Source organism: Pan troglodytes, chromosome 12, assembly GCF_028858775.2.
Source record: "Pan troglodytes isolate AG18354 chromosome 12, NHGRI_mPanTro3-v2.0_pri, whole genome shotgun sequence".
NCBI lineage: Eukaryota > Metazoa > Chordata > Mammalia > Primates > Hominidae > Pan > Pan troglodytes.
Window position 1 is genome coordinate 111,085,610 of NC_072410.2, and position 21,025 is coordinate 111,106,634.

Sequence of the window (21,025 nt, forward strand, 5' to 3'; positions counted from 1 at the left end):
AGGATACAAACAAGCCTAAGGCAGTCTCTGCAGCAAAGAACGTATAATCTAGCAGGAAGATCTATCATTGAAAAAATTAACAACTCCAGGCTGTCTAGTGAATTGTTTGGGGTAGGATGAGAACACTGCAGACTGGCAGGTGGCATGGCTGCCCTCCTAACTCCTCCCTACGGCCACTTACCTACTCTCCCCTGCAGACTGGGAGCTGTCCAGGCCCTGTACTGGCTCTGGCCTCAGAGAATCCGGCATGGGGCTGGCTTCCTGGCTGAGCAGCACTTGACACTGACACTTGACACTTGACACAGGGCACCTGCACCTGACCCTGATGCCTGCTCCACCCTTCCAGGGTGACACTCATCTCCCTTTGTCCTCACTGGGCTCTGAGGTCCTGGCACCTGTCTGCTCAGCCTCCACCTGTACCCCTTGCATGGCAGATATTGAGAGAGGAATCTTTGGTCCGCTCGACCATGATTGATAGGTTTTGCCTTGATAAGGAAGAGGGGCAACCACGTGCAAGGTGCAGGAGAGAGATCGGAAACTCCTGGCCTGTATGCTCATGAACTTCAAAAGAGCACAGTGGAATTAACTCTGTAGTTTCCAAAATAAAAGTGAAATTCCAACCGCCCCAGATTAAGCTACCCATCATTTCTAGCATCCCCTTTTCTTTCTCATGTTAAAGCTCACCTTTGGCAAAGGTTTCTGGAAGGCCTGCATTGCCAGGAGGAGGGGTGCTGCTGTTGTCCAGTTATAATATCTAACACAAAACAATGAAATATATGTCAAAAAACCGAGGCTCAGACTGAAAACCTTTCCAATGTCATATAAAGTAGTCAAGGAAAGCTCGGGACTCCAGCGAGGTCCTTAAAGAGCTCAATACTCTTGCTAGCCCCCAGCCCTCCCCCATATCACCCCTAGGCAGAGGCTCCCCCCCACCTCACCCCAGCAGCCAGTTGAGGGCCCAGCAGCAGCCGTGCCAGCAGGGCAGACAGTTGGACATGCCAGCAGCCCAAATCCCACTGTACAGCTGCTGCACCAAACCACGATGTGCTTGGGGTATTTCTTGCCACGTGTCAAGGTAAAGGCAACTAGGTGTAAAACATCCATGGCTTAAGGGAGAAAAGCTTGCTAACAGTCTGCAAAAATACCTGTACATCCCTTGCCCTCAGATAATGAAGTTTTTCTTTTCTTTTTTTTTTTTTTGAGACAGAGTCTCGCTCTTTCACCCAGGCCGGACTGCAGTGGCGCTATCTCGGCTCACTGCAACTTCCGCCTCCCAGGTTCATGCCATTCTCCTGCCTCATCCTCCCGAGTAGCTGGAACTACAGGTGCCCGCCACCGCGCCCAGCTAATTTTTTGTATTTTTAGTAGAGACGGGGTTTCACCGTGTTAGCCAGGATGGTCTCGATCTCCTGACCTCATGATCCGCCTGCCTTGGCCTCCCAAAGTGCTGAGTTTACAGGCGCCAGCCACTGCGCCCAGCCAATAATGAAGTTTTTCAAAAGGGTAGAGATGTAGGCTACTCTGATATACCCATGTACTGCAGAGTGTGACTATTCACATTCAATAAGAACATCGAGCTGGGTGTAGTGGCTCACACCTGAAATCCCAGCACTTTGCGAGGCCAAGGTGGGAAGATCTCTTAAGCCCACAAGTTCAAGGCTACAGTGAGCTACAACTGCACCACTGCACTCCAGCCTGGGAGACAGAGCTACACCTTGTCGCAAAAAAAAAAAAAAGAAAAGAAAAGAAAAGAAAACTCACAAGACTGAGAGCTATCTGAACCTATCAGCTATATTGCCAATTCTATTGGCATGGAACTCTGACCACAGTGAAGATAATGCAATAATGCAGTGTAGCAAAGTCTTTATTTTATATATTTCTAAGGCTTAATGTCTAGGTCTATTTGAAAACATGAAACAGAAACAGTATCATGCTACTGCCAAAGTGACTTTCAAGAGGTACTTACTTACTCCCAATCTTTACCACGAGATTGGGGTCATCGATAATAGCGGGGTTGTCCACAAACTGTTGATATGACACAGCTTGCTCCAGGAATGCATCTGTGACAGCAATTGCAGAGGATCAGGGAAAAAGAAAAAGAAAATTCAGTTTAAAATTAGGCCTACCTTTCATTTGCTCACTCACAAGTGTTTTCTGAGAGTTTGTGCATTCCAACTGTGCAGACAATCCTATAAAATGTATTTGTAAAGGCCACACCATTTTACCTGGAAGGCGGCGTCTGTGCAGCAATGCAGGGAGGCCAGGGCAAGTCTGAGGATGTTGGGGGACGTGTACCTTAGTTGAGGCACATACGTTCACACAGGGAGTAGGGGTGAAAACAGCACATATGTGCATCTGCACAGGCAGAGTCATGGCTACGCACGGCACAGAAGCCAGGCTCCCTCGGGTGAAGTCACGATTACTGGGGTGACCCTGGGCAAGCGGTTCACCTCCCAGGCCCCAGTTCCCTCTTCTAGCATGGGGATAATAACCACATCTGCTTCCTAGGGTGGTCATGGGGACTGATAATGTCGTAAATAGAAAGCACAGGGCCCTTTCAAAAATGGGGCTGCCTCCACCACAATCAGAAGCAGGCAGGGCACTGTTCTCATCATGGTGGGGCAGCCCCACCAGGATCAGAGCAAAGGAGAAGGTGGCAGGGTCAGGAGGCCCAGACCTCAGCCCCGGACCCTCAGTTCTTTGACGGGCTCTGGCAGCTGGGCTGTACCTTAAGCCTTGACCACGGTTCTGACCATCTCCCTGGCCCAGAGCCACGCCCACTCCTTCCCTGGGAGCTCCTATTTACCCTGAACCGAACCGAAACCCAGCAGACATCAGACACTGAGAATCTCCTCTGTCCAGGAAAAGAGGCCCTGGGTCTTGATGCCAGCCTGACTGGCTTCAACATGCACCCTCAGAGCCCTAATCAGGACCTCCAGGGACTCTCCTGGGGTCTCCTGACTGTGACGATCTGGCCTCACCTGTAAGGACTGGACAGCTGCAGATCCCGGCCCCATGAGATAACACTCAGATAACGGTGCCCAGCCTTGTCAGTGCTGCCACCCCACCCCCACCAGCTCATGTATATCAGGGAGGGAACGCCCAGGGGACTCCTCACGCCAGTGTCCAGAGAGCCCCCATGACTTCAGAAACACAGTGAGGCTGGGTATTAATGTGTGGCCCTAGGAAAACTGAGTGAATGAATGGAGCCGGCGGGACCCAGCACACAATCTTGTTTCTGCTCTCAAAGGACTGGCTGGCACGGGCGTGAGAACAAAAAGGTCTCAATCTTTGCGGAAGAAAAAATTCCCAAAGCCTTGAAGGGACCAGGGTGGAGGCAGGAGTCTCACATGGCAGCCCTGGGTGGAAGGGGAGATGGGGGTGGCTCCTGAGAGGTAGAGGGAAGAAGTACACAGCCTCGGCCCCTTCCCTGCTAGAAATACTACGAGGGGATGGAAAAGAGGCAGTGGTGAGAGAGGGGGCAGGAGGGATGCAGGGCCACTGTGTCTAGTCCCCAGCTGATAACTGCTGACTGCACCCACTGGGGGGCTTGGGCACACCCTGCCATGGAACTGTCAGGAGGCCCTGGGAGTGCATTGCTACGAATGTGGCAGGTGCTGTGAATGAATCACCTAAGCCCACCCGATTAACGCCCTTTGAATCCAGCTGGGAAAATTTCCCAGCCCTCCTCCGACAAACTCAGACCTCCCTGTTCCAAGTCGCCGGCGCACTTCTCTCTCGCTGCCGACACCCTCTAATTTAATTAGACTGACACCCCCTCTAGCCTGCAGGCCTCTGGAGGCCATCTCTGCAGTGCTAGCCTGGGGCACAGGAAACACACAACGATGGCCCGAGCCATGTGTGACCCACAGAACTCTGAGGCCCACTAACTGCAAGCCAGAAACATCGGGATTATGAGTTCGGTGCTATCATCTGTGCTATCATTAACCGCAACCAAGGGAAAAGCTGCCTTGACACGCACTCCTTGGAGAAGCCTAAGCCTCTGCGCCTTCTGACCGGCGGCCACCAGAGGGCGCCCGCGCGAGGCCCGCGGTACCTTTCGTGATCTCCCGGTGGTCGCTGAGGCCCCCGCAGAGGGAGATGGCGATGGAAGGGAGGTCCCTCAGCCCGTCCGAGGTGCTCTCCACGCCACTGTCCACGCCCGAGCTGCCCACCGACTGCGGGGACTGGTTGGCTGACCGGGCTCCGTTGTCGCTTGCATGTTTTGCGAGTCCGGAAGGATCTCCGCTGGAAGGAGGAAAAGCGGCAGAGACCGGCTGAGGACTGTCCCAGTCCAGGGTCCTACATCGCCATCCAGTGATGCTCTGGCACGCGGCCACCCTCAGAGCCGCAAACGGCTGCATCTCAGCACAGATGTTTATTAAAGCACCACGACAAGGAAAGAGACATTAAACGCCTTAGCTTAGGAGAGAAAACCATTACTTCTCAGCTGGCTGCATCTCCCTGTATCCCCCTAAAATATACTGAAGAAGCATTAAGCTGTCCTCCCTGTTCCCTGCCCTTCCCCTCCAGGCGCCAGCCCTGCCCTAGATCGCAGGGGGACTGAGGGTGGGTCCCCAGGATCACGGGAGACCCTCCTGGGGGAAGAAGGGGCTGCACAGCTGCCACTTACTGGGCTGTGGACCACGACCACTGTGGACAACATGACCTCAGGCTTTGCAGGGAGGGCAGCCTGGTGCTGCGCCCCTGTCCAGAGGTGGGGACGCCGCCCAGTACCCACACCCTTATGTCCATAGACAGAGCAGGCGCATTTCACAAGGCAATGGGAGCCTCCCACTGCCTCTCTCTCACACACTTTTTTTTTTTTTTTTTTGAGATGGAGTCTCACTCTGTGGCCCAGGCTGGTGTGCAATGGCATGATCTCGGCTCAATGCAACCTCCGCCTCCTGGGTTCAAGTAATTCTCCTGCCTCAGCCTCCCGAGTAGCTAGGATTACAGGTGCGTGCCAGCACGTGCAGCCAATTTTGGTATTTTCAGTAGAATGAGGATTCACCATGTTGGCCAGGGTGGTCTTGAACTCCTGACCTCAAGTGATCCGCCCACCTCAGCCTCCCAAAGTGCTGGGATTACAGGCGTGAGCCACCGCGCCCAGCTGTCTTGCACACTTTCTAATCAAACATAAGGGAAAACTGGTCTCACACAGAATGATATTCAGATTATAGGAAATGATGTGAGGAATTAAGAGGAATTTTACTTTTTGGGAAAATACAGGGCCGCCACTTCAGGATCCATGTCTGTGAGGTCATCCAAGTAGACGCCGTCAGCACCAAGATGTCGGCTTCGTTTATCTAAAAGGGCAAATGGCTCAAGTCAGAAAACCACTCTTCTAGAAATGAGCTCACGGCCTTGTATCTATAGAAACAGCATTTAAACACTATGTGCAGATTTGCTCCCAGGTACTCAAACTGCCCAAGAACCACAACAGTTCCAAGTGTGTTCTATTTTGTCTGGTAAAACAGAATGGCAAGAGCTTTTTAGACAAATACTTTGAGGTCTGGGCACAGCACCGTTGAGGGTGAGGTGGTTTTGATGGACTTATTCCATGATGATGCTGGAGAAAGAGTAGATTGAGGTCACACTTGTAGGTACCGAGGCCCCTCGCTGGAGGCCACAGCCTGCACTTTTCCCATTGGAAAATGGTGGGCAGTACAACGTGACCGTAGACCACCAAGGTCCACAAACCAGGGCCGTCATCCACCATCGTGTGGCCTGGATCAAGTTAGTTAACTTGCTGAGCCTCATTCCTCCTCCGTAAAGTGCCTGAAGTGTACTGAGCACTAAACGCATTGAGGCTATTACCATTATTATTACACTTATTATGAAACGATAAAAGCTTTCATTAGGCACTTCCCCATCGATACCCCGAGGCAAAGCATCCCACACTGTGCACTGTCAGACACTGGGCATGATGACTTCAAATGTCCTCTTTACTTCTAGCAGAAAATGATGTAATTGGTCCATATAATTCTAGAAAACCACACGAAGCTGCTGGGTGGATGGAGATCAGGCCTGGCATCGTTGATACTAACACACAGCCAGGAGTGCATTAAACCAACACAGAGCGCCCACTGTGTGCCAACCACTATGCCAAGCGCCGAGGAGAGAAAGGCAAGTTAGATAGAAAAGACTCTTGATCTCAGACAGCACATATTCTATGGGGGAGTCAGGCAAAAATAAATCAATAAAATAATGATCATTTGAAATCATGATAAATGGTATGCAGAAATTACAGTGTTAAGGGGCTGGAAAGCAACGCAGGGCAAGGAGAGAGGTGGCCAGGATTAACCTAATAATCAGCCTTATAAAAGTCACACTTATGGGTCCCATGGTGTGCTGAAAAGGACTTAACTCTCCCAGGCCTCAGCAAGCAGCCTCAGTGTGTAAAATGAAGTTTGCTACATGATCCTCAAGGCCTCCTTCATGTCTGATTTCCTATGACTAAATTCCGATAATTAATATATTCTGCTGAAGAGCTCAGACTGAACATGATCATTGTCACGGTTCAGTTTCTACCTCAGTTTCCTTGGAACTTTGGAAAGGACCTGTCATGTGTAGAGTGAGCACAAACTATGAACAGAAAAAGAGCCGGGAAGCCCCAGCCTTGGTACCTCTTTTCCTGGAAGGAGAATCCGTCTTGTTTGCTGTCTGGACTACACTGGCAGAGGGGGGTTTGAGCTCCTCGATCATGGGCAAGAGTGGCGCTGCTGCTCCTAAGGTCTCCAGGTCTTCTTCATTCACAAACTGCATTTCTGTCTGAGGCTTGTTCTGGTCCAAAAGTGCCCCACCGACCAGAGTTGGCGATTGGTCACTAAAAGTGTCTGAAGATTCGCTGTGAATGGCCTGAAAGTGACTTTTATCACAAATTTTTCTACTGCTCAATGGGCTGGACTCTTTCATCTTGTGTGGAGAAGAAGACTAGAGCAAAGAGGAGGGAGGGACAGAGAGAGAGACAAGGTCAGCACAAAGGCAACCAGAAAAACTGAGTGACCCAAGGAGAACAAGTAATCAAAAGTAGGCAGGGACTTTTAAGCCTCAACAATCACCTGGTGATTTCTATACCTGCCAAAAAGTCCAGAAACCAAGAATATTAGGTCCAAAGCAAATGAACTTTCCTGTGAAACATCAACTGCCAAAGAGAAGTGAGATTAGCAATGCCAACAGGCAGGAGCACCCTAAATGCTGTTAGATTACAAGTCTTTTCACACACACTGCGATTCTCAGTGGCCATGAGAATAAATGAATTACAGCTACACCAACAACATGAATGAATCTTGCAAAACTAATCTCTGTTGCTAAGATCAAGTTTCCCCTTGCAGGGAGCAGAGGGGTCAGTCTGAGCAGTGACCGCCAAGAGTGGGGGTTTCCATGCTGCTGGTCATGCTCTGCTTCTCGGTCTGGGTGCACGTTGCACAGATCTGTTCCTGCTGTGCAAATGTATTGAGCTATACATTTACAATGTGTGTATTTCTCTGTATGTATATTTCAATAAAGTTTATTCCCAAAACATGAGTGAATAAGTAAAGATTTGGTGACAGTTGGTTCACATGAGTGAGAAATTAGCATTTCTGATTCTACCGCCAGAGGGATTTCCAGTTACAGAAAAGATTTATTCAAACAAAAACCAAAATGCAATTCATGGGCTAAAAAGAGGGGAGAAAGTATTCACTTCTCTATCTGATCAAACAGCTTCAATTGCAAATGAAAACAATGCTACAGAAAATCTGTGGTTACAACTATTTTGCCAGAAGAAGTGATGGATTTGCACTTCCATGCTGTTTCTCCAGCAACTAACGACATAAACTTGCAAAGAGAGTTGGCTGGGTCAGCACCATAGCTGTGGACAGGTAAATCAGCATTTTCTATGAAATCTAAATATAACCTAGAGAGGAAATGGATCCACAACTTTGGCCTCAACAGACTACTCTCCAAAAAGCTGCCCATCTTGACTCTTTATAAGGGATGTTTTCAATAGTCATTCACACACTCACTCACTCATTCATTCATATTACAAACATTTATTGGGGATGCAAGAGGCTATAGCATCTTCTAAGGACCTTACAATATTTTTTAAAGCTTGTGATATAATAACATAATTCAAGATGCTTATAATACATTAGCATACCAAATAAAATTTCTTGAAAGAAAAGATTGTGTTCATTTCATGTTTTTAGAAACATATTTGCTGAACCAGTTATGTACCTACATGTAAACCCACTGCATATCCAAGATGGGGCTCAGCGTGCATGTAACCACAGCCAAAGAGAAAGAATGCAAATATTCAGAGGGCCTACAGGTGCCAGATACTTCACATACCTACATTAGCCCTTCTAACCTCACAACAATTCTGTCATTTTCTCACAGTTTTACAGATGAAGACACTGAGGTTCAGGGAAGTCTACTCATTTGCCCAAGGTCACCTTTTTAGCAAGCGGTGCAGTGAGGACTCAAACCCAGAATAACCTGCTGCCTCCCAGGCCCTCATTCTCTCCGCTACCCTCAGCTGCTTCTCTATTTATTTTGGAGATCTCCATAGGGTCAAATTCAGGGTCCCACCAACAATGAGGGCCCAGAAATACTTACTACTTGATGAATCAAAACCTTAAGGTTTTCTGACTTTGTTTATCTATTAGGCTGAAATCTTTCATTTCTGTTCTATTAGCCTTTCCTTCTCCCAGGGCTCTCCCAGATGTCTCTCTGTGTGAGGGACACAAGAACATGTGGATTCCAGCTCTTACAACTCAGCTTCTTTTTCAATGGGCCAAGAGTCCACAACTCTCTCCCTGTGGCTTTGCTCCACTCATCACTGACCTAGCAGACTCAAGAGCTGGAAGCTATTTTTGTTTACAGTTTCAAGACAGCAAGATTGTGTGTAAGTTGTATTTCTTTAATTTAATTTGCATTTAGCTGTGATAGAAAATGTAGATCCTGGCTGGGCACGGCAGCTCACGCTTATAATCCCAGCACTTTGGGAGGCAGAGGCAGGCGGGTCACTTGAGGTCAGCAGTTCAAGACCAGCCTGGCCAACACGGTGAAACCCCGTCTCTACTAAAAATACAAAAATTAGTGGGGCGTGGTGGCATGCGCCTGTAATCCCAGCTACTCGGGAGGCTGAAGCAGGAGAATCGCTTGAACCTGGGAGGCAGAGGTTGCAGTGAGCCGAGATAGAGCCATTGCCCTCCAGCCCGGGTGACAGAGTGAGACTCTCTCTCAAGAAAAAAAAAAAAAAAGTAAATCCTAAGAGGAATCCCATAGGTTTAAAATCTACAAAAGCAATGAGACCTCTCTATAATGTTGGTAACGTGGAAGAAAGTAATTCCAACATTCAAGGCTAACCCTTAATATATTTTGGTTTACCTCTGGCTCCCGGTAGCTGTGTTTCTTGGCTATGCTATGATACTAATTCCATGTAATTTAAGCTGAGTTAGAAATCTTCGGTCCGTGGCAGAACTGAAGAGACTCTCACCTTAGCAGCCTGCGGCAGCTCTCCCCACAGCCAAAGCATTTCTGGGTTCTTCTGCCCTGTCCTGTCCGTGGACTTGCTGACCAATTCTGAATCACTTTTAGGTGTTGAAGGTCGGGAACCGGAAGGACTTAAGGAAAACACAAAGAGAAAATTAAGGTGGGAAAAGAAACTTTTGTAAATGTTTTGGGCCCAGCTCCATGGCTCAAATAGCCCAGAAAATGCACCCCCAGCTGTCGTTCGCTCTGAGCGGAGCCTCATGACAAATCCCTCCTCCGGCCACCAGGGGGCAGGGAAGCGCCTCCCATGGAAGGCGCTCCACGTGGGTCGCCCGCCCCACCCTGCCGCCTGGTGCACCGCGGGGGAGAGGAGAAAAAGAAGTGGCCCAGAATACAAAAGAAAGAGATGGAAAGAGAAAGGGAAAAATAGTCTGTTCTTACCTCAAAAAGACCACCCTTCCCCACCCCACTCTGTACTCGCATCTCCTGCAATCTGTTTCCAAATCAAGTTCCTCTGCTGTCAGAGGGCTGCAAAAGGGTCTTGGTTGGCTCCGGCTGGCACTCATTAGAGTCCATATTTTAAATATTTATCATCTGCACTGGCCTGGAAACAGGGAAATTATATGATGTGCCAATTTTACCAAAGATGCTGGATGCCACAAATAAACTCGAGAACGTTGGGCAGGAGCCTACAAGTTGAAATTTTCTAAGATCTTATGTCTTCCAGGAATATTTCACAAGGGACTCACCAACTGGCTAAGGCTCGCTCAGTAACCACCTCCATGTTTCCTGAATTTTTACTCTGAAGACCCAAACAAGGTCTTACTTCTGCCCAGCCAAAGTAACCATCCAAAAGTCATTAACTTATCCACAAGATCCTCACCATATTCTAAACAACTTAGAGAAATCTTATTTACAGCAGCAATTCTTGTAATTATTTATTGCCGCATAATAACATGGTTAATTATTGCTTATTTTCCCACATCATTTCCTCTAGAGGAAGACGGCAGGGTTTTTCAGACAAAGCAGGAAATAAAGCTTTCAGTTTCCCTTGCCGTCTTCCTTCCCAGACCTTACCTATTTTTCAGAAACTAATGCTTCTGGTCTCATTTACCTAGAGTTCAACTCCAATTGAATATAACTTTCCTGTCAATACAAGGTGAGTTCATGATGATACATAACTTGTATCCAACAAACAGGGACCTTGTGGGCTAAACTGATCCTGAATCTCTTTGATCAAGCTGCATAGAGCAGCCAGACCAAGTGCCATCTCTCATCTCACACCAAGGGGCAGAGGGTGGTCCCTGCTCCCTTGGTGCCCATGACTCCCAGCCCTTCTAACGACGTGCTGCCACGGGGCAGCCTGCACGCTCTCTTTCGCCTGCCTGGGGAGAAGAGGCTCCTGACATCACATTAGGAGAGCTTCTGCAATGGGACACCCTGCTCCCAACAGACACACAGTTCTGCCCTTTAGGGAGCAGTCCTATGAGAAGGCACGTGGGGCCCCCACACATCCATGTGGGAAAGGCTCCTGGCCTTTCAACCTCCTTGCTCTTCCAGTTCCACAACTGGACTTCTCCAAAGAGACAACGCTTTGATGGCACTGAAGCGTCTACAGTCACGTGTTCGGTATCACTGCAATGGGAAAAGCGCAGGCTGTGGCCTCCAGCGAGGGGCCTCGGTACCTACAAGTGTGACCTCAATCCACTCTTTCTCCAGCATCATCATGGAATAAGTCCATCAAAACCGGCTTCTCACCCTCAACGGTGCTATTCCCAAACCTCAAAGTATTTGTCGAAAAAGCTCTTGCCATTCTGTTTTACCAGACAAAATAGAACATATTTGGCTATAAGTTCTTTGCAGCAATAAATTATCTCACTGTCACTAAATGAAATAAAGTCCTTTAGACAAAGCTTGCTCCAAGCAGGGGTCGGCAAACGTTTTCTGTAAAGAGCCCAGTGGCAGATATCTCGGGCTTTATGGGTTTTAAACATTTTCTGTAAAGAGCCCAGTAGCAGATATCTCGGGCTTTATGGGTTTTACGTCTGTCGCAACCACTCGCTGCTGTGGTGGTGTGAAAGCAGCCACAGCCAGTACGTAAACCAACTGCCTATGCCTGGGAAAGTCTGACAGAGGCAGATGGTGGACTGGATTTGACCCATGGGCCGTGGTTTACCAACCTCTGCTCTAGAAGAACAAAATGCGGAACACGGTTCTCCTGCAGCAATTCGCAACTCCAGAGTTCCTAACATTCTGGTCCCTTCATAAAAGCCACAAGCCACAAAACCCGTAGAGGCACTCAGGCGTGTAACTCATGCATAAGGAGCCCAGCCCTACGAGAAAGTCTGCTGCAAGTCCCGCCCCGACAGCAAACAGGCCACCACCATAAATGCTGCCCGTTCAGGCCACAGCAACCCTTCTCCGAAGGTCTCGTGCACAAACACAGATGCGCTTTCTGCCGACCGTCACTGAGGGAATTCAGACGGACCAAAAAGGACCCAGGAATGGGGCCCACTGCCAAGTGGGATTTATCAGAAAGATGACTCCAAAGTGCTCCGTCATGAAATATTATTATTTTAAGATCAAGGGTTGTTCAAAAAAGTAAGCTTACAAGGTCAATGACTGATGTTCATAAACAAGGTATTTATTAGCCTTATCAAAGTTTTCAGTATTTTTGCCAGTCCCAATAAGGCTAATTAGTTTTAACTATTTACAACTTTGTTTTCCTCATTTTAAATGGACTTTTCTTCTGCAAATGTAGCCTCTGAATGAAGTACATCCTGAGGTCTGGATCTTTAATCAAAAAGAAAAAAGGTTTTCCACGTACAAATTAATCGTAGCTTCATTTGCTAAGGCTTACAAAGTAAACCATGTAAGTCCACAAAGTAGGTAGGTCAAAACTGAGGGAATGAAGGCAGAAATCTGAGATGACTACATCGAGTGAACACACCAACCTTTGATCCTCAGCCTGAGACCCAGCCCAGGCCATTCTCCAAGATTCTGTTCTAGAAATGCTGTGGAAAGCGTCTGACTCCATTATTCAGACAGCCCAATAAACTACTTAAATGTTTATAATAAATTAAAGTGGTATTCCAAAAATATCTTGTAAACTTATTTGTCAAACAACCCGAGACAGAAAACAGAAGATCATATTCCCAAGCTATATTTCATTATTCTCATTTTCAAAGCACTTCACAGAATTAGGTAAAATTATATGCTTAACCATAATTTCCAGAGAGTCAAATTTAGGAATTAAAAAAAAAAAATCTGATCATCTACAAATGCTTATAACGAAAGGAAAAGAGTAATCTATATACATATTTTTTCATAAGTAATTTGGTTGGTGAAATCGATTTGTAAGAGTTAAATCAAAATTTTCACTTCATATAATCTACAGGTATTTTCTTCATAAGTAATTTGGTTAATGGTAAAATAGACTTATAATAAGAGTTAGATCAAATTTTTCATTATTGAATATATCCCAGTGGGGAAAATAACTCCTCTACCTTTCCGAAGGATGGAACAGGGAAGACTGTGGAGGGCAAGAACTAGACAGACCTCCCTCGGCCGCAACTGCAAGATGAGGGGCAGTCCTTTTGCAATCTACCAGGCTACTGGATACCACCACGTGATACACATTAAAAGAAAGACAAAATCAGAGGTCAATTACATCAAGTGAGATTATATAAAGTATATGTAATATACTTTATATAAAGATTATATATAAGATTATATAAAGTATATATAATATACTTTAAAGATTATATATAAGATTATATAAAGTATATATACTTTATGTAAAGATTATATATAAGATTATATATAATTACAAAATATATGTACTTTATATAAAGATTATATATAAGATTACGTAAAGTATTTAACTACTCTCAACAACGACATTTTTAAGAAAATAAAGAAACTCAGACATCTGATAATGGCAGAGCACCGGATATTGAAATTGCTAAGGAATCAGCGTGAATTTTCTGAGACACAAAAGCAGGAAACTGCCAAATGACCTATTTCACTTTCTGTTTCACCCATGTGTAGAACTGATCATCTCTGGTCACACTTTCGTGCTTAATCAAACTACATAATCCAAAAATGTGCTCGTGTGTGCTGTCGATTGTCTCTTTACAGAAAATACCTAATTCCAAATGTGGAAATGTAGCTATTTATCCTAATTTGTCATTCCATTTGGTGATGGTCAGAGCTACATAACCTGACTCAGTCATTATGCTGCATTCATGAGGCAAAACATTACAGATGTTTTGAGCATTAAACATGCTCAGAGTTGTGTTTAAAGTGTTTCTTTTAAATCCTTAAAATTAACATATAGTGCTTGAACAGATTTTTTCGTCTATTATTGGGTTCTAAATATTCTACATTATTTTTCTCCTAAACCACTATTTTTCCCTCCACTATTTTATCTCCACAGACCTAGAGAAAGAATGAGAATCTAGAAAGGTATTATATCTGCACTGTCCAATATAATAAACCACCAGCTACAGGTGGTTCCTGAGCACTTGAAACGTGGCTGGTCCAAATTCGGATGTTCTGCGCATGTGAAATACATAATGGAGTTTATAAAGACTTGGTATGAAAACAGAAATGTGATGTATCTCATTAATAATTCTTTAAAATTGATTGCTTGTTGAAACGATATTTTGAAAATACTGTGGTCAAATGAAATATAGCTTTAAAATTAATTTCACCTTTTTTTTTTTTTTTACTTTTTAAAAACAGGGCTACTGGAAATCTTAAAATTACATATGGAGCTAGTTATTACGTTTCTATTGAACAGGGCTAGGCTCTGACGCAGGAAGACCTCCATGCAGGGACTCTGTCACAGGCCTCAGCCTCAGCCTGCTGGACTAACCTGCGACATCAGTATTGGCTGGAAACCAGGCATGGGACATAGCTATTTTCTCTCCAACCTCCATGTCAGCACACACTGCGGACTGCTGCTTGCTAATTCACAAGGTTACCCTGATCAAACTGGAACCAGGGGTGGCGTTTTGATAAGACTGGCTTCAGGTAGGAACCCAGAGTTTCTAAGGGCTGGCACACTTCCACCGTGAACCAGAAGCGAATCTAAAGCATGAGGTGTACGAATAACCCAAGGATGTCACTGGCGTTTGGATCAGCGTTTCTCAGTCTCTTTTTCATTATCAACACGCCCCCGAGCATTCTGAGAAATTAATAGCCCAACTCCACCCACCATGAGATTTTAATGCTGTGGCCCCTTAGAGACCACAAACCATTATAATGTCTAAGATTTTGTGGCCACCCAAGAATGAATTTTCATCCCAATGGGGGTTATATTATTTCCTGTGTTGAGAACACAGGATTTAGATCTACCCTCTTCCCCAAGTCCTTTGAAAACTAGCCAGGGGGCTCACTATTCCCAGAGGTTTCACAGATGTAAACATCTCTGGGGTCATCAGGATGGCATCTGCACAGTGAGCAGCTCTAGTTCTCCAAGTTTTCCTCTAGGGCAACTTGTGAGTTCATTTCAGGGAAATAAATATTCTTGAATTCGGCAGAATGGATTAAGTGTGGCGGAGGCACCATTCTAATAGCCCTGAAGGACCTCAGCGGCTCCTGAAGCAACGTCTGTTTTTGAATTTTACTTAGGGCTAAGTATCAAGAAAGGCTCTGCCACTGTGTTTTCTCCTATTAACAATTAGCATGATGTAATTTACATGGTTTTCCTTTCAAGTTCACCTCCAGGGAGCTAACAGCCATATCTGCAGATGGATTCTGACACCAGGTATAAGTGTATGATCTGAACATGTTCTGTGTTTAATCCTAATCTGTACCTCCGACTCTACACCGTGTTTTTCCTAGTCCTAATTATTTTCACTTTTCATTTCTATTTCATTCTTTTCTTAGAATTGCTTCCTATCACTGACTTCTAAGCCTCTGCACTGGGCCAGGGGAACAGGGAACAGCTTACCTGGGAGTGGGCGACCACTCTCTATCCGAATTAGGGTATGAGGCTGACTGAGGGTAAATCACAGCCGGGGAGAGGTTTTCCTCAGGAATATCATCTTGGAATGGAGGTGTATCATTAGGAAGAGTTCTGGAGGAAAAAAAAAAAAGATTAAAGTCAAAGAATTCTTAATGATAGATTCATAATCAAGTTCCAATTTTTTCTTGATTAGCTCTAAGTGCTTTGTAATTAACATGATCTCTTTAAACACCCAGATCTGTTCCAGGCAGTGGAGGGGGAAAAAGTGAGATACCGGCATCCATAAACCTGTCTATGTGCTAATGCTTTGGCCGAATTCTAATTGTAAAATGATTTTGTTTCAGCATTTGGACTCAGACACACATGCGGTGATCACACTGCTGGATCCTCCCATCGTGCCACCTCCTGCTATCCTACACGGTCACGTTCCAAAAGCCTGGGAGGTAGAGTGGCCCCAAACCGGCCCCAGGGTGGTATAAAACCCCTGCCAGGTACAGGCAGAACTGCTGAATAACTCAATGACCATACGCTGATCACGTTTTGTCTAGCAGAAGAAATAAATGGCATCAACCAAACATGCCTTATGATTACAGAATAACTGCAAATGACCTCGTTTCAGGTATAAGCACACTCACTACTAAATACAATTCACAATTTCAATCATGCAGAGGCCATCTGTCTATATGTTGATGTTACCTGGAACACCTACCACTAAATTTTGTACTTAACAGTCATGCAGAGAAGGCAATTATAGGAAGCCTAATGACCCTGGTTCTAAGCCTGTCACAGGTTAGAGGCTGTAGTTGGGAAAAGCAATATTCGTTGCCAGTTGACATTTATTTTTCACTAAGAAAAAAGATATATTTTATTCCAAATAATGACACAGGAAGATACTCCTGATTCTCCTTATCCCTTCTTTATGTTAACAAAATTATCAAAAATTATACTGAATTATGTAAAAATCTGAAACATCAAATATCCTTCAAAATGAATTTTATCTTTTAAAACTGGCATTTTTCACCAAAATAGTAATACATACAAACAGAATTTCACCACACTGTTAAAAGCAAAGAAAAAGGAAACAAAATTTCCATTAAACTTTGGACCTAAGTCAAAATTAAAAAGGAAAAAGTTGGCTTATAGAGAAAACAGCATTTTCTTCATTCACTTTTAAGTCTGAAATCAGCCCTTGCCTATAAATCAGCCCAATTGTGCATAGTTGGTGCTCAAATAAGAATAAATAGGTTCCAAGAAAATGGGTTTGGTCATGAACTATTAATTTGCTCAGTTCCTGTTTCTTGACTCCAACCCAGGCTGCTAAAGTGATCAGCCAAGGAGGTTTAGCATCACCAACTGTCTCTCGGCTACAGCACAGCAAATCTTTATACCACTCTAGGATTGGGTCCACATGATTCCAAAATTCAGCCTAAAATAGGGGTCCCCAACCCCTGGGGTCCATGCCCCTGTTAGAAACTGGGCCACATGGCAGGAGGTAAGCGGCGGGCAAGCTGGCAAAGCTTCATCTGTGTTTACAGTCGCTCCCCATCCCTCACATTACCACCTAAGCTCCTCCTCCTGCCAGATGAGTGGCAGCATCAGATTCTCATAGGAGCACGAACCCTGTTGTGAACTGCACATGTGAGGGATCTGGGCTGCGCACTCCTTGTGAGAATCTAATGCCTGATGATCTGTCACCCATCGCCCACAAGATGGGACTGTCTAGTTGCAGGAAAACAAGCTCAGGGCTCCCACTGATTCTACATGATGGTGAGTTGTATTTCATTATATATTACAATGTAATAGTAATGGAAATAAAGAGCACAATAAATGTAATATGCTTGAGTCCTCCTAAAACCATCCACCCCTGGTCCATGAAAACACTGTCTTCCACAAAACTGGTCCCTAGTGCCAAAAAGGTTGGGGACCACTGGTCTAAAACACATAAAAGAATAAGGAATTATGGGGAAAAAGTTCATAAAAATAATCTTGAACAGTTAACTGTCTGATTCTGGCACAGCCCCTCCACCCTGGACAGTTATCACCTGCTGCTCTCCAGCAGCTCCATGGCCTCATCCGAGCTCATCTCGATGGGGAACATGTCCTCATCCTCAGATGTGTTCATGTTGTCATCTCTCTTCAGGCTGTCCAGCTGTGACTTTCTCCTCCTTTTTCTTCTCTTCTTTACTACAGAGCTGCTTGACGGCGTCTCACTGGGAGCGATCACTTGGGCTGGCGTGCTGGGGTCCAGGCCTCTCATCCTGTCCACAGAGCCCCTTTTCAGCTGGCATTCCATTCTCGAAGCTCCTTCTGACAGGATGGGGGAGGTGGCCAGGTGCATAGGAATAACTTCCTAAGAAAAGAACACATTTTCTAAAAAGAGCCTCGTTCATTCAGGTATAAGAAGCAGGGCCTTGCCAGAGGCCTCCAGGATTCACTTCAGAGGCCAAGCACCTCCTGGGGAGGGCCACAGCAGATGGCCCAGCTAGAGGCCACAGCCACGGTGACCTGGAGATGTGGCTGCCCAATCTGGTAGAAGATCAGAAAGCCAACAATGTATTGAATGCCACTTTGTACTCAATCCTGCATTTATGTAATTTTAACAATGGGAGGTAATTCTCAGTGATCTCAAGCCCCCAAAATTCAACTTTGGCTGAAATATCCAGAGCACAGAGGAAAAAAATGGGCTTTGACTCACCATATTATGCTGGGAATCGGATGCACTCTTGCACTTCTGTGTAGATGTGGGTGTGCATGGGTGGGTGTGAGAGAAAGACAGAGAATGTGTATTGTGTATTTTTTATATGCAATGAATTAAGATAATAACAATCTAAAAACCAAAAACACATAAAACAACCGACAGCCCCGCCCAAGAACCTGCCTGCACCAGGGCCCAAGGAGGGCCCTGAACATCGAGGAAGTAGATACTGATCCTCTCCTTAAAGACAAAAGGAAAAAACACAACCTGTCCATTTAGTAGTTGTTTGTAATGATTCAGCAGTTTTAATAAAACTCTAGTAATCATTTTATTAATGAATGCCTCATTTTGTATGAGAAACTCGTTGACAATAAGAATATACATAAAACAGAGGGGATAAATAAAAGTGTGCTGCTGATCATTCAAATAGGTTTGGAGAGCATCAGACATACTGAAATAGAATGTCTACACCTGAGACACACAGCTGAGGCTGGAAGGGAGTGAGAGGTCATCTCACCCGGCTGCTGGACTGGAGCAACTAGAGAAGCAGCACAGATTCTCAGATCAAGAGCAGAGAAGGGCCCTTTGCTGTCCGTGGGCTGGAAGGGAATGGGCAGCCAGGCAGACCCCCACAGGCACATGAAGCACCAAGCAGTGCTGAAGGACACGGGCTCTCCAGCTTCCAGCAGCATCCCAGGGGTCCTAAGAGGCATCTGTATGGAGCTGAACATACTCTGGCCTCCAAGACCCCACCCCACCCACAGGCACCCTGTCAGGCCAGCAAGACCAGCAAGCAGCCCCCATACAGGTCCCGCTGCATGCTGGCCCAAAATGCTTCCTCAGCTCCGATGGCCAAAAATCTATCTAAAGCCAGGTACAAATAGAAATTAAAAATGCAGGTGTCCACATGCAGTGCAAAGAGTTTCTGTCAAAGGCCATTAGGAACCAGTTAGTATTTTTGGAGTCTTCCCATCTAAGAGAAGTGAAGAGCAGGTATGCAGGGATCCCCAGTATCAACAGGGTTGCTCTAGAACATGGAAGGGGAGATGCTGGATCCTCCCCAGGCACCACTATTCTGGGCGGGCAGGATGGAGGCTGTGCCTGGGACTGTTCTGTCCCGAAGCTGCAATTATGGACACTTGCTTTAAAACCTGGAGTTATAAAGAACCGTTCCTTTTTAATCATAGCTGTCTTCCTGGAAAGGAACTAGTTCAAGTCGATTTCATTCAGGAATCCCTACATCAGACCCCTTTAAGGTGCTTCATCTGTGAACAAAAGAGTTAAGGAAGTGGTCTGTCTTAGTAGAAAACATAACCATAAATCATGACCTTGGATTTGGCAAAGGACTCTTTATGCATATGACACCAAAAGCATGCACAACAAAAGAAAAAACAGAATACATTAAAAAGGTAAACACAAACTTTAAAAAAAAAAAGAAATTAGACTTCATTAAAACTAAAAACTATTGTGCTGCAAAGAACATCATCAAGAAAGTGAAAAGAGAACCCACCCAATGGGAGAAAATATTTACAAATCATATACCCGATAAGGGACTTGTATCTAGAATATATAATGAAGGCATACAAGGCAGTAGTAAAAAAGAAAAACAACACACACACACACACACACAAAAAAAAAACTAGCAAAGGATCTAAATAGAGATTTCTCCAAAGATTCAGAAATGGCCAATAAGCACATAAAAAGATGTCAGACACCGCTGGTTATTAGGAAAATGCAAATCATAACCATAAAGAGATACCACTTCACACCCACTAGAATGACTAGAATCACAAAATCAGAAAAGTACTGGCAAAGATGTAGACAAATCAGAACTCTTTGTGCACTGCTGGCAGGAATACAAAATGGAACAGCTGCTTTGTAACACAGTCTGGCAGTTCCTCAAATGTTAAATGTAAAGTTACCACATGGCCCAGCAATGCCATTCCTAGGTATGTAACCAAGAAAAATCAAACACACGTGTCCACACAAAAACTTGTATACAAATGTTCACAGCCGTGTTGTTTACAATGGCTACAAGGTGGAAACAACCCAAGTTGGGTTTTTTTGGGTTTTTTTGGTTTTTTTGTTTGTTTGTTTTTTGAGACAGAGTCTCGCTCTGCCACCCAGGCTGGTGCGCAGTGGCACGATCTCGGCTCACTGCAAGCTCCGCCTCCCGGGTTCACACCATTCTCCTGCCTCAGTCTCCCGAGTAGCTGGGACTACAGGCACCCGCCACCACGCCCAGCTAATTTTTTGTATTTTTAGTAGGGATGGGGTTTCACCGTCTTAGCCAGGATGGTCTCTATCTCCTGACCTCGTGATCCGCCCACCTCGACCTCCCAAAGTGCTGGGATTACAGGCGTGAGCCACCATGCCTGGCCCCAAGTTGTTTGTAATGATGAATGGAACAGATGAATGGACACGGTCTATAGATACAATGGAATACTATTCAGCCATAAAAAGGAATAAAATATTGATACATACTAAAACCTGGATGAACCTTGAAACATTAGTCAAAAAAAAACAGGCACAAAAGACCAGATACTGTAATTCCATTCAAAAGTTCAGAATAAGGAAATCTATAGAGATAGGAATATTTGTGGTAACTTAGGGCTCAGCAGTTGAAAGGTGGAGTATAGGGGAGGCGATACCTAAAGGGTATGGTGTTTCTTTTGGGGGTGATGAAAAGGTTCTAAATTTGACTGTGGTGATAGTTGCACCTATCTGTAAATATACTAAAACCACTACGTGTACACTTGAAATGGGTAAATTGTGTATATGTGATGTATATCTCAATAAAGCTTTTAAAATATTTTTTAAAGTAATTCAGCCACTCACTAAATAAAAGAACATTGGGCATTTGAGATTTGACACAC

The 21,025-nt window shown here is 45.2% G+C and overlaps 1 protein-coding gene across 36 annotated transcripts in view; it reads right to left on the reverse strand.

Annotated features, from left to right (window-relative positions):
* The window catches only part of LPIN1 (lipin 1), a 150,762-nt gene that overhangs the window by 38,246 nt on the left and 91,491 nt on the right, over nucleotides 1-21,025 (reverse strand). For 16 of the 36 annotated variants that reach the window (XM_063789289.1, XM_001160223.7, XM_054678263.2 and 13 more), the window contains 9 exons: nucleotides 17,497-17,804; nucleotides 15,440-15,565; nucleotides 12,987-13,094; nucleotides 9,485-9,611; nucleotides 6,630-6,936; nucleotides 5,216-5,309; nucleotides 4,058-4,248; nucleotides 1,967-2,060; nucleotides 685-754 (listed from right to left, as the gene is read on the reverse strand). In XM_063789289.1, coding sequence (XP_063645359.1) covers nucleotides 685-754; nucleotides 1,967-2,060; nucleotides 4,058-4,248; nucleotides 5,216-5,309; nucleotides 6,630-6,936; nucleotides 9,485-9,611; nucleotides 12,987-13,094; nucleotides 15,440-15,565; nucleotides 17,497-17,804 — 1,425 coding nt within the window. The remainder of the gene's footprint in view (nucleotides 1-684; nucleotides 755-1,966; nucleotides 2,061-4,057; nucleotides 4,249-5,215; nucleotides 5,310-6,629; nucleotides 6,937-9,484; nucleotides 9,612-12,986; nucleotides 13,095-15,439; nucleotides 15,566-17,496; nucleotides 17,805-21,025) is intronic. The other 20 variants (XM_009442017.5, XM_024354204.3, XM_054678270.2 and 17 more) reach the window with 2 other exon arrangements.